Below are 13506 nucleotides of genomic sequence, written 5' to 3'. Positions count from 1 at the left end.
GTCGTGTGGGTGGCAGCCACTCGATGTGTCCCTTTCACATCGATGTTTCTCTCTCTCTCTCTCCTCCTGCTCTATCTGAACAAAGAATGAAAAAGTGTCCTCGGGCGAGGATTAAAAAAAAAAAAAAAAAAGAAAACTACAGGCCAATATCCCTGATGAACACAGATGCCAAAATCCTTACCAAAATATTAGCAAATCGGATCCAGCAATACAGCAAAAACATTATTCATCATGACCAACTGAGATTCATTCCAGGGATGCAAGAATGGTATAATATTTGAAAATCAATAACTGTGACACACCACATAAACAAAATGAAAGGTAAAAATTATATAATCTTATCAATAGATACTGAAAAAGCATTCAACAAAATTCAGCACCCACTTCTGATAAAAACGCTCAGCAATGTGGAAATAGAGGGATCATATCTCGACATAATAAAGGCCATTTATGAAAAACCTACAGTCAATATCATACTCAGTGGGTAAACTAAAAGCATTTCTATTAAAAACAGGAACAACACAGGCATGTCCACTTTCACCACTCTTATTTAACATAGTACTAATAATCTTAGTCACAGAAATTAGACATAAAGAAAAAATAAAAAGGATTGAAACTGTCATTATTTTCAGATTATTTTCAGATGACATGTACATAGAAAACCCTAAAGACTCCATCAAGAATTTACTAGACTTAATAAATGAATTTGGCAAAGTAGCAGGATACAAAATTAACATCAAGAAATCAATGGCATTCTGATACATCAATGATGAACTCACAGAAAGAGAAACTGAAAAAACAATCCCATTTACCATCATGGGAAAAAAATTAAGATATTTAGAAATAAACTTAACCAAAGAAATAAAGGACCTATTTACAGAAAACTACAGGTCATTGAAAGAAGAAATAGAGGAAGGTATAAAAAAGTGGAAGCACATACTTTGTTCATCGATTGGAAAAATTAACATTAAAATGTCCATATTACCCAAAGCAATCTACAGATTCAATGCAATCCCCATCAAAATACCAACAATGTACTTCACAGAACTAGAACAAATACTTCAAAAGTTCATATGGAACCAAAAAAGACCTCGAATAGCCACAGCAATCTTGAAAAAGAGGAACACAGTGGGAGGGATCACATTACCAGATTTCAGGTTATACTACAAAGCCACTGTACTCAAACAGCCTGGTACTAGCAAAAGAATAGGCATATAGATCAATGGAACAGAACAGAGAACCCAGAAATGGACCCAAGGCAATATGTTCAATTAATATTTGACAAAGGTGGCAAGAGCATACAGTAGAGTAAAGACAGCCTCTTTAATAAATGGTGTTGGGAAAATTGGACAGCTACATGCAAAAAAAATTAACCTAGACCATCAACTTCCACCATACACAAGAATAAACTCAAAATGGATAAAAGACTTAAATTTGACTCATGAACCTTTAAAAATCCTCGAAGAAATTGTAGGCAACAAAGTTTCAGTCATCATATGCAGCAGAATTTTCACTGATACATCACCTAAAGCAACAGAAGCAAAGGAGAAAATGAACACATGGGACTATATCAAACTGAAAATCTTCTGCACAGCAAAAGAAACATGGAAAGGCAACCCACTGTATGGGAGAGCATAATTGCCAATGACACATCAGATAAGGGGTTAATTTTCAATATATATAGAGTGCTCATACAACTCAACAAAAGGAAGACAAAGAACCCAATTTAAAAATGGGCGGAGGAACTAAACAGACACCTCTCCAAACAGGGCATACAAATGGCCAAGAGACATATGAAGAAATGCTCAACAGCACTAATCATCAGAGAGATGCAAATTAAAACAACAATGAGGTATCTCCTCACATCTGTCAGAATGGCCGCCATCAACAAATCATCAAACAAGTGCTGGCGAGGGTGTGGAGAAAAGGGGACCTTAGTACACTGCTGGTGGGAATGCAGACTGGTGCAGCCACTATGGAAAACACTATGGTGTTACCTCAAAAATATTAAAAGTTTAATTGCTGTTTGACCCAGTGATCCCACTTCTAGGAATGTACCCTAAGAAGCCTGAAACACCAATCATAAAGAATATATGTACCCCCATGTTTGTAGCAGCACTATTTACAATAGTAAGATCTTGAAACAGCCCAAGTGTCCATCAGTAGACGAATGGATGAAAAAGCCGTGGTACATATGCACAATGGAGTACTATGCAGCTGTGAGAAAGAAAGATCTCTTATCGTTTGAGACGACATGGATGGACCTGGAAAGTATTATCCTAAGCAAAACAAGCCAAGCAGAAAAAGAAAAAGACAAATACCACAAGATCTCACTTATTTGTGGAATATAACGAACATAACAGTCTGAGGAATAGGGTAGACCCAGAGATGTGGAAGTAGGGTACAGACTGACAACCCTCAAAAGAGGGGGTGGTGGGGAAGGGAAGAGATAAACCACAAAACTTATATGCATGTACACATGACCAAAGGACATGGACAACAAAGCAAAGAAGTCACATCCACTTGCCAAATCTGATTTGGTTTCAATCCTCAAGGATTAACTCCAGAGGACCGTACTGGTAGATGAAAGGCATTGTTTTACTACTTGCCAAGGCCTATCTCTAGAGATTTTAAATTCTTTACACAGTGCTGCAGCATTCTGACGGTGCAGAGGATGAGAATGTTGGGCTAAGGCTAGAGGAGTGGGAACTGTAGCACGAGCAAGCAGTAAACAGCATCATTCCCTTCAGCTAAAGGTCCTGGGAGTCCGAAGTGGGCACGAATATGGCCGATACAGCATGGGTGTGTCCATGACTAATTGACCTCCCTTAGTTTAGTAAATAGATGATATAACTCTTCAGTACTAGTAGGCCCGATTGTGGCAGTCTCGATGACCTTAGCTATTCCTACCACATAACTGCTATTACTATATGTTTAAAGGTTCATCTTCAGAAGCCTCAAGGGCTACTGTTAAAGCTTCGATTTCCACTCATTCAGCTGACACGTGCTTGGTCTGAAATACCTCAGAGCTCCTGTTGCAGTAATAGCCAGCCCACCCTGAGCATCAGTGACAATTGTTCAAGCCTGGGGAATGGGTTGAGCTTGTATTACCTTAGGGAAAATGAAGGCAGTGGTAGATGTAATCTGTAAAATTTTGTTCCCTGGGTAGTGACTATCAACTTTGCCAGGGATATTTGCTAGTGTGATTTGCCAATTATTTGAGAATTGCCAAAGCCAATTTTGTTGAGAATTGGTAAATGGAACTATGGTCTCAGCCGGTTCCTGATTAATTAATTGAGCTAATCGGTGTCTTGCTTTGGCAATCAGCTGTGCTACCAAATCATGAAAGGGTGTAAGCACCTTAGCAGGTGCATGAGCAAGATGGATCCATTCAATAACCCCTCCTTCTTGCCACAGAACTCCAGTGGGGGTATGGTTGGTAGGAAATAGCTACACTTTCACTGGCAATTGCTGATTTGCTCTTGTCAGTTGGGCATTTTGATTTGCAGATTCTACCTCATGCAAGGCCTCTATTGCTTCAGGAGTTAACTGCTGAGGGGATGAGGGAGATAAATCCTTCTGCAAAATTTGAAACAAAGGCCTCATGTCAGTAGTTGTTCATTTTAAAGCAAGTCTAATCCAATTGATGTCAGCCAATGGCTTTTGAAAGTCACTTAAGGTGGTTAAAGAATCTGTTCTCACCTGCAGACATTGAGGGCAAACAGTCCATTCCTCAATTTTGCTACCTGAATATTGGAAGGGAGAAGAATGCTGAACCTTTTCGGGGTCTATACAAAGTCCAGCCTTCTCCAGAGCTGTCTGCAAGTCAGCAAAGAGGGAAAGTAGCCCTTCCATGTCCTGGTGAGCCACTGAGATAACATCCATGTAATGAATTATATAAGCTTTTGGACACTGATCACGGATTTCCTGTAAGGCAGAAGCCACAAAGGCTTGACACAGTGCAGGACTATTGCCCCCCACACACACACCTTGAGGCAACACTTTCCAGCTGTATCTCTTCACTGGCTCCCTAACATTTTTTTTTTCCTCACCCGAGGACATTTTTCCATTTTTTGTTCACATAGAGTGGGAGAGAGAGAGAGAAAAACATCGATGTGAAAGGGACACATCGAGTGGCTGCCACCCGCACGACCAACCAGGGCCGGGGACAAACTGCAACCGAGGTACGTGCCCTTAGCGGGAACCGAACCCGGGTCTCTCTGGACTGCAGGCTGAAGCTCTAACCGCTGAGCCAAACTGGCCAGGGCTGGCTCCCTAACATTTACAGCAGGTACACTGAATGCAAATCTTTCACAATCCTCAGGATGCAAGGGCATGGTAAGAAAAAACAGTCTTTTAAATCTAAGTTAATTAATTCAAATTCTAGAGGAATGGCTGTAGGTGATGGCAGCCCAGGCTATAGTGGGCCCATGATCTCCATAGTTTGGTTAATAGCTCTTAAATCTTGTAGTAACCTCCATTTTTTATTTATTTTTTACAACAGTAATGGGAGTATTTCAAGGGCTGTTACTTGGCTTGATCTGACCTGCTTCCAATTACCCCTGTACCAACAATTGTGCTGCCTGCAACTTCTCTCCTGCTAGGGGTCATTAATAAACCCATACTGCCTTATCACATAGCCAAGGAATTTTGGCAGCAGTCTTTTGGGCTGGAGATATGACCAAGGTCCCTAAGGAAAAGGCGAAGGCCCATGAAATCCCAGACCTTGTAGGCCTTTCTGAGTGGAGGCAGGAACAGGAGAAATTCTCCTTTGCTTAGTGTTTCCTCAGCTTTTTCTTTGTCTTGTTTTATTGTTCAAACATTTGTGCTGTGACTACAGAATTAAGGCTTATTAATAGTACCACCATCTATTCCATAATGTCCCATCCCCATACATCAGCAGGCAAATGATCTAAAACAGAGGGTTTAAAAACCCAGTGTTGCCCCAGAATCTTCCCATTTGATAAGCTGTGCAGTTTACTGGGGCCTAAAAACCTTTCTGACTTCTTGTCACTCAGCCATGGAAACTCCAGGGGCCACGTAGCCAGTGCCTGGAGAAATCACTGAGACATTTGCTCCTGTATCTAGGACACCTTTAAACTTTTTTCCATTCAAACTGAGCTCCATTTCTGGGTGACCTTGGGTGCCTAACTGCATCCAATAGACTTGATCTGTAGAATCAAATTCTCCTCCTCCCCCTGAGGTTCTTTTGGTAGCACTTTCCCAGCCACCTGATGTGGCAAAATTACAATTTATTCTGTCCAGTTTCAGGTAAAACTTTTACAAGGGTATTAGTGGTTAGGGTCTGATTATTTCCCCCAAATAATCAGAATCAGTAACTCCAGGCAACACTTGGATCCTGTTCACAGTGAGACTGCTCATTCCCATAATCAAACCCACTGTTCCATTAGGTAGTGGCCCATAGACCCCTGTTGGAATCACTTGCGGCCCCATCTCTGGTGTTAATATGTATCAGGTGGTGGGGCAGAGGTCCAGTCCTGTACTCAATGAGGTGATGCGGTAGAGATCCCGGATTGTAGTCCTGGACTCCATGCTGGTTGGAACACCTGAGCAGGAGTGACAGCACTGCCCCCACTGTTTGACGGGCTGGGGCTGGCCCTGCTTCCCATTTTCCTGCCAGGGTTCAAGTGGTTGTCCATTAACATCAGTTTAAGAATGGCAATTCTCGACCCAATGATGTCCCTTGCAGCAGTGAGGACATAGTCCTGGCTGCTTGGCAGAGTTCCCTGACTAGTTGTTGGCACTACCATACTGCTTACACCCCTCAGCAAAATGTCCTATCTTTCCACAAGTATAACATCCTTTCTTGTTTTCTCCTGCCTCACCAGCAAAGAGGACTTCCTTCAAAGCCGCAGATATCTCGGACCCCTGTATATGGGAAGACCCAATATCTGAACAGGTGCGAATGAATTCAGATATATTAGATTTTTTACAGTAAGGGCATAGCAGGGCTTATTAGCATTTTCACAGGGAAACTGCTATACTAACAATGTGCCAGCCTCTGAATCATTTATCACTACACCAACTGCCTGTAGTAACTGAGCCACAAAATCTTGATATGGCTCTTCAGGTCTTTATCTAATGGATGTAAAATCTAGCAAATTTTCTCCTTATGTTGGGAGCTCTTTCCAGGCCTGCATAGCACAAACATTAATCAGCTGATGGTGAAGACCTAATATTGCTCTGTACCCATGAGCATTTCCAAAGAGGTGGGCACTCTCTGTGTTGATTCTATGTGGCCTGCTCACCACTAATCTCCATCCAGCTGGTCTCCCACATCAGCTAGTCCCAAGGCTTAAGGCAAACTTTTGCTAATGTGTGCCAATCACCTGAGGCTAAGGCTTCACTAGCATCATTCGCCAATAAACTGAGCACAAAAGGAGCTGTGGCCCATACATAGTACAAGAAGACTTGAGATCTTTCAATGTCTTACATAGGATGCGCTAATGCATTTTTAATGCCTGACCTGGATTGTTCGGGTCAGGCTGCTCTATCACTGGGAATAATGAAAACCCAGTGGTGTCCTCTCTGGCTCGTCTTGCCTCTCTTAGTCCCATCTGTAAGGGAGAGAGCATAGGGGTGCTAGAGGGTTTCCCTACTTCGGGCCAAGCCCCTGCATCCCCTCAGGATGGTCGAGAGGTAAGAGCCAATTCTGCAAAACTTTGGGTAACATTAGAGTCCTCGTCTGAATCTTCCTTGGCACGGTGCCACCAGTCTTGCTCCGCCTCTCTTTCTAGTTCCCTCTCATACTCTGGGGGTGAAGTCTCATGTGGGGGGGTCAACCTCTCCCACAGCTGTAGGTGGAAGAGCAGAGGGCGGTGAGGGGTCTTTCAGGACCCACAGCCTTTCTGGGCTCTCATCAAGTCTCCCACCGCACCTTGCCCCCACCCCGCCGCCTTATCAGCCTTTTGCGCAGGTTCAAGACAATCTCTAATGAGGGACCAAAGAGAAATGTTTGCACCAGAACCCTGTTCAGGCCCTTTGCTGTCTCTCTGCCTCGCAGGCATGTCCCTGCCTTTTCCCAGGTTTTCAAGTTGACTGTCCCCTCATCAGGAAACCAAGGACAAGTTTCACTCACATACTCGAGAAACTCAAGGAGTTTATCTTTTCTTATTCATCCTCGAGCCTTAAGCATAGCCCTTAACATGGTCACGCAGAGATTTCTTCATTTCGAGCTAGAATTCCCCATATTTTATATCTGGCTATCAATAAACTGTGGTCCTTACCTACTGTCATTTCTCAGCGTGCACACTCACGGAGTCTCCTCACCTTGGCTTCGAGTTTCCCCTGTGCTCAGGTCCCTGTTCCAATGCCACTTCCCATGACCTGCACAGCTAGTCCAACCAGACCCAAGGAGAGGCAATGAGAGATTAACCAAGACACGTGTCCAGCCGGTGTGGCTCCGTGCTTGGGCATCAACCCAGGCACCAAGAGGTCGCTGGTTTGATTCCTGGTCAGGGCACATGCCCAGGTTGTGGGCCTGATCCCCAGTGGGGGGCGTGTGGAGGCAGCCAATCAATGTTCTCTTTCATCAATGTTTCTATCTCCTCACTTCCTCTATCTCTAAAATCAAAATGGGGAGAAAAAGGAAGGAAGGAAGGGAGGGAGGGAGGGAGGGAGGGAGGGAAGGGAGGGAGGGAGGGATGGAGGGAAGGAAGGAAGGAAGGAAGGAAGGAAGGAAGGAAGGAAGGAAGGAAGGAAGGGACATAAAAGCTGGGGCAGGTGGGACACTGCTCCCTGAAGGAGGAACAGGGACCCGGAGCCAGCTCAGCATGGTTACTATGTAGCAATAATGAAGAGGGGACTTCAAAGCTTCATTATCTTTAGACAACAGATGTTTCCACCAGCCTCTGAGCTCAAGGTCCAGACGCTGAGACATTCTTGCCGGTGGCTAGTAACGGTCCTAGGCGGACCTTGCGAGCAGGATCAACAAGAGACCTTGGCTCAGCCGCCCTCCACAGGAAGGGCTTAGTTCAGCTAGAAGAGGCAAGACCCAGGAGGGCCCTACAGACAGGCTCAGGGGACTAGCCCGGGACAAGCTGCTGCCACCCACTGCTCCCTGGTTGTAAGTCTCATGAAGACCTTCTGAGTAGGAGGGGAAAGCTAATGTAAGAAATAAGGGAAGGGAACACAGAGAAGGGTGCTCAAGGAGCAGTGCACACTGTATCCTTTATCTTAAGGGCTTTACCTGTTTTGTACAGGTGACAATTTTTGATAAGATCTCAGGGGAGAATCTCAATAAAATATACATAGAATTTCCAGGAGGGTCCTTTTGAGGACAGTCTGCAGGCAAAAGATTTGGAGAGAAGGACAAATCCCTGGAGTCCATGGGATTCAGTGACTCTCCTCAGGAGCTGTGTCTGCCCCTGTTGTCCGTCACAGGAGAATGCCTGTCCTGCTAGTCTGCATACAGTCCCTATGCCGTCTCCCCCAGAAACAGGCTAAAGAGGGCGGTGAGGAAGTCCAGGCCTGTGGGGTCAGTGCCGGGAGCCGTCAGGCATGTGTCACATTCATCTGCTCAGGCCCAGTTGGACACCTGCGGGAAGGGGTTCCCTTGGCCATCAGATCAGGTGACAGAGGTCAGAACCCAAGGGACTCCTGTCTCCAACCTCCATTCAGTTCTCTGCAGAACAGAAAGGACAGTGATAGAAGAGAAACAGGGACTATGGTCTCCGGGAAAACAACCTACTGGGTGATCAGGGCTGAGGATGGACGAGTGTTTGCTTTTTCATAGTGTGCCTGTGTTGCTCGGACATTTGCTTGACACCGGCGGGCCACCTAATGCAATCGTGCCTGTTCCAAGATGGGTGTATCCTGTCACGAGAGTCTTTAAGCGGCAGCCGCCCTGGTAGCACTCAAATGGCTGACCCGTGCCCCCAGAAGGTGCCCATAGGGAGACCACAAGTCGTGATTTCGGAGAGAGAACTCAGCTCAGAATCAGCACGACGTTCCCACCAACAGGGATGGGGCTGAGCGCTGCCGAGGAAGCCTGTCCCCTGTGTGACGAAGAACAGCAGCTGCGCCGGTCGCTTTCGAGTGTCTGACAGGGTCCCAATGTTTCCCTCCCAAAATTAAATGAGAGAGAAAAGGCATAGAGACTGTTGCACTTACTGTTCTGTAGAAATCCAGATGAGTCTCCAAAGATGAAACCAAGCAGCAGGGTCCGGATGCGCCGTCTCACAAAACTGGAGAGTTCACAAAGGGTAAGTGAAAGGAAAGTGGATTTAAAGCTACAGACTTCCCACAGCAGGGAGGGGACCACGAGGTTTCCCGTGGGGCTCTGTTGTCTAGGGACAGACATATATTTTGCCAGCCCGTGATTGGTCCTTTCAAGGAATTCTGCCTTAGTAATGTCCACACACTTTAAGCTTGTGGTTTGCCCGACTGGGTTCAGCCCTATGTCATCTGTAGGGGCCTTAGTGGGTTCTCCTCATGATAACTTTAACTTATCCCAGGCTATGAGTGAGCAGGAGGGGAAACATGCTGGGAGCAACCCTGTGCTTCCTTTAGGTTCCCCCAAATCCAGTCTTTGATTTCTACAATCCTTGTTCAGGTGACCTGGCTTTCTGCAGTGGGAACACTCTACTTCCGCAGAGTCATTGAGTAATCCTACTGCCTTGCTCCCAGACATAAGCAGGTATGTTACTTGGAATACGTCAGAATTACCAGCACTGTGTTCTTTAACAGGAAACAAAAATCCTTTGCTAATCCATCAGGTCCCAGATGAAGGAATGGATACAATTGCTGTTCCCCTCTTGTAGGAAGCCAGCCTCGCTGGGGTTTTTGTTACGTGATTAACCTGTACTCTTCCCAGGAACCTCTACTGTGCATTTCTATAAATGCGGGCTGACAGTTTCTGACCTTGAAAACAAAATTTGCCTACTTGATTTTACTTGTATTTTCAGATTTGCAGGCTCCAAATAAACCTCCGGGTATGCTGAGTACTGATTTGCCTGCCTGGGAGCTGAGCCCCAAGTCATATCAGACTCAGCCCTCCCTTCCCACGGCCCCACCCCTCACTGCCGAGCCTGCCTCTGTCTCCTCACTCTGATGCATGAAAAGGAGCATGTCCAGTGGTCAGTGTCGTGCTTTTGTCAGTTTCACCTTCAAGAAAGGTCACCAGAAAGGGACTTGAACCAAGGCTGCTCTTCCCAGGCAAGGTCTGGAATGCTTCCAAGGATCCCTGGGTGGGGAATATAATAGCTTGAAAATCTGCCTATAAATTCCTAGACCTTTTTGAGAGTCTCACGTTTCCCATTCCACTAGACAGGAAATTTTCCGAGGTTTGTAATAACCTGACTCAACGCCATGAACTTGGGGACTCCTATTAGTATTGAATTGAACACAGTGACCTTAGTTGACAGACACTAGATGCCCAACCTAAAATCAGTATCCCGAACACAGACCCTGGATGCCATGACCTGGACCACAAACCAAAACCGGTGCCCCCAGGCCCTGGGCCACAACCTTGAAGCTGTTTCCCAGACCCAAACAGAGCAAGCAGTGCAAAACCCTAAAACAAGAGGCCAGAGACTGTCCCTGTACTCTGAATGCCAGATGCCACACACCAGAAAATGAACCTGTGGCTGTGAATGGACACAATATTCAAACCCGGGACACAAAATGACACCCAAAGACACACCGAACCCCAGACAAACAGCCAGATGAAGGTTTTACCTTCATACACAGATGCTGGACTGCCACCTCTCGGCATGCCAGGGTCGGCGCAATGCAATGAACTACAAGCACATGCTGGTAGGAGTGAGAGGGAGCATTGCAAGGGAGCAAATGCTCCAGATCTCTGAATGCAGCCCAATTTATTTGCAGATTGGTTTCCCAAGTTACATGTGGATTTATGTAAATTATTTCCTTGAGATGGTGTCTCTGCAAACCATACAGCCTAGCCTTGTCTCTCACTTTTTACGGCAGAAAGAGACTTTAAAGCTAAAAAATAACAAACCCAGACATTCTTGAGTCCTACAACTCATTATCCACTCAAGGCAGTGTTCCAGCCATTGTCACGCAAACCTCATCTTAGACACATGCAAACGAAGCATTCATGTTTATCCAAGGTGGTCTTCCTCCCTGTCGTCTCTCCACACACACATACTTTGATCCTAGGCTGCCCAGTTCGCGAGAATGCATATCACAAGGTTACAAATCGTCCATCCACCAACCCCACATCCCCATACTAGACATGGAACACGGACCCAAAACCACAACACCACAGCCACAATCTGATCTTGGAGCCAGACCCCCAGACCTCAGGTGTCAGATGCCAGAGACACAAACGTAACCAAACTCATGATTAACACAAAATCAAAAAAAGGTTTACGTGTAACTCCAAGGAGCTATCTTAACAACAATACTACTTTCAGGTCAATGTAAATGTAGAAGAGAGATAAAAACCTCCCAGAACTTCAGACAGCTACCAAACCCTGCATCAATACATCAAAAAGGGTAACTAAACAGTCTGAGGAATGGGGTAGTCCCAGAGACGCGGAAGTGGGGTACAGACTGGCAATCCCATAAAGAGGGGGGTGGTGGGAGAGAGATAAACCACAGAACTTATATGCATGTATGCATGAACAGTGGACATGGACAACAAACTGGGGAAAGGGCAGGGAGGGAGGAGGAGGGGGGAATCAGTGGGGGGGAAAGGAGAAACATCTGTAACAAAAATTAATTAATAAAAAAAAAGGGGTAACTAAGGGAGCAAAAGAAGACTTACCTGTGTCAGCAGAGGCTCATGATCTGTCAGCATCAGCAGTTTCAGAATTTCCCAGCCATTGATTCCAACACTGAGAGATTTAAAAACAAAGTAATTACTTTTCCTCATACCTTGTCAATTCTAATAGCTGGGCTAATAATAAAATAAACATAATGAGATTAATGGGATATTTTCAACGTTTAACATATACACAAGGGAAACTCATAAATCACCGAAGACAAGGAGGTAATATGGAGCATTTAGGACATTTTGAAAAATAAGAGAACACGGTCCTAGATTATAGAGATGAGATGGGTGATATGCAGTAATTCAGGAGAAGGGCAGCATATGTGACATTTTACCTTCTGTTAGGCAATAGCAACACTGTAGCACAAAGGATTTAAGGCAATGGAGTCAGCAAACCAGTCTAAACGTCTAACCTCAGGGGATGAAGCTCAACCGCACGCTCCCAGCCAGAATCTGCCAACCAGGGCTCCCAGGAAGAATGGTGGACAAGCAGAAGTTTCTTTCTTGACAACCACCCTAAAATAAACACGTCACAGGCAAACCCTCGGCCCTCTTTATTTCCACCTTTGACATTTAAAATAAAAAGTTTGCGCGGTCAAGATGGCAGCGTAGGTAAACGCGGTATCACATCCTCCACAACCACATCGAAGTTACAACTAAACTACAGAACAACCATCATTCAAAACCACCTGAAACTGTGCTGAATGGAAGTCCTACAACTACGGAATTAAAGAAGCAACCAGCCCTGGCCGGTTTGGCTCAGTGGTTGGAGCATCAGCCTGTGGACCAGAGAGTCCCAGGTTCGGTTCCCACTAGGGGCACATACCAAAATAAAATAAAATAAAGAAAGAAGCAGCCACATCAAGACTGGTAGGAGGGTGGAGGCGGACAGGCTGGTCCCACACCCACGGGTGGCGGATAAAAATCAGGAGGATACCTCGGCTGGGAAGGTCCTCCCTAAGGACTGTGGTGTCCCCATCCCACACCAGGCGCCCCGCTCAGGGTTCCAGTGCCAGGAAGAGAATCCCCATAACTTCTGGCTGGAAAAACCAGCAGGAACTGAGGCTCAGGGAGGCCGAGGTGGCTGGAACCTCAGGTAGCTCCTCTTAAAGGGCCTGCGCACAGACTTATCAGACTTGCTCCCTCTAAGCTTGGAGGGGAGGCAGCTTGAGGGGCACCAGAGACATACAGGGAAGAACTGAGCTGTTTGGCACTGGAGCGAGGGCTGGAGAGGGGGCTTTCACCAGGACAAATGTGCTGTCAGAGGCCTTTGTTCCTTTGGTGAGCCCTTCCCTGGGACGGCAGATGCCACCATATCTGGGACTCCAGCAACCTGGCTCACACTGGTTGCCCCGTCCTGATGATTTACTGAGGCCCGCCCCACCCAAATTTCGGGCCCACCCAAGCTGTTGCCAGTTGCTTCACCATAGGACTGGCCTGTCTTAGATCCTGCTTCAGGTTTTCCTAAATTCTTTCAAACAAGCAGCATCTGGTCTGAGATAGCCCCATACCGCTCGTTAAGTAATACACTGAAACAAAACACAGGGAGGCAGCCAAAATGAGGAGACAAAGAAACAGGTCCCAAATGAAAGAACAGAACAAAACCCCAGGGAAAGAACTAAGCGAAATGGAGATAAGCAACCTAACAGATGCTGAGTTCAAAACACTGCTTATAAGGATGCTCAATGAACTTAGTGAGAACCTCAGTGAACTTAGTGAGGGCCTCAAGAGCATTAAGAGGGACCAGT

At 45.8% G+C, this 13506-nt stretch overlaps 1 protein-coding gene across 1 annotated transcript in view; it reads right to left on the bottom strand.

The window, feature by feature from the left end:
- The window catches only part of LOC118643201 (protein-L-isoaspartate O-methyltransferase domain-containing protein 2-like), a 51740-nt gene that overhangs the window by 20711 nt on the left and 17523 nt on the right, over positions 1 to 13506 (bottom strand). The window contains exons 3-4 of the mRNA XM_036281166.1: positions 11753 to 11822; positions 9133 to 9206 (exon numbers count right to left, since the gene is read on the bottom strand). Of these exons, the coding sequence (XP_036137059.1) occupies positions 9133 to 9206; positions 11753 to 11822 (144 nt within the window). The remainder of the gene's footprint in view (positions 1 to 9132; positions 9207 to 11752; positions 11823 to 13506) is intronic.

The sequence above is a fragment of the Molossus molossus genome, unplaced genomic scaffold, assembly GCF_014108415.1.
Source record: "Molossus molossus isolate mMolMol1 unplaced genomic scaffold, mMolMol1.p scaffold_m16_p_31, whole genome shotgun sequence".
Classification (NCBI taxonomy): domain Eukaryota; kingdom Metazoa; phylum Chordata; class Mammalia; order Chiroptera; family Molossidae; genus Molossus; species Molossus molossus.
This window is presented reverse-complemented; position numbering and strand designations above follow the sequence as displayed.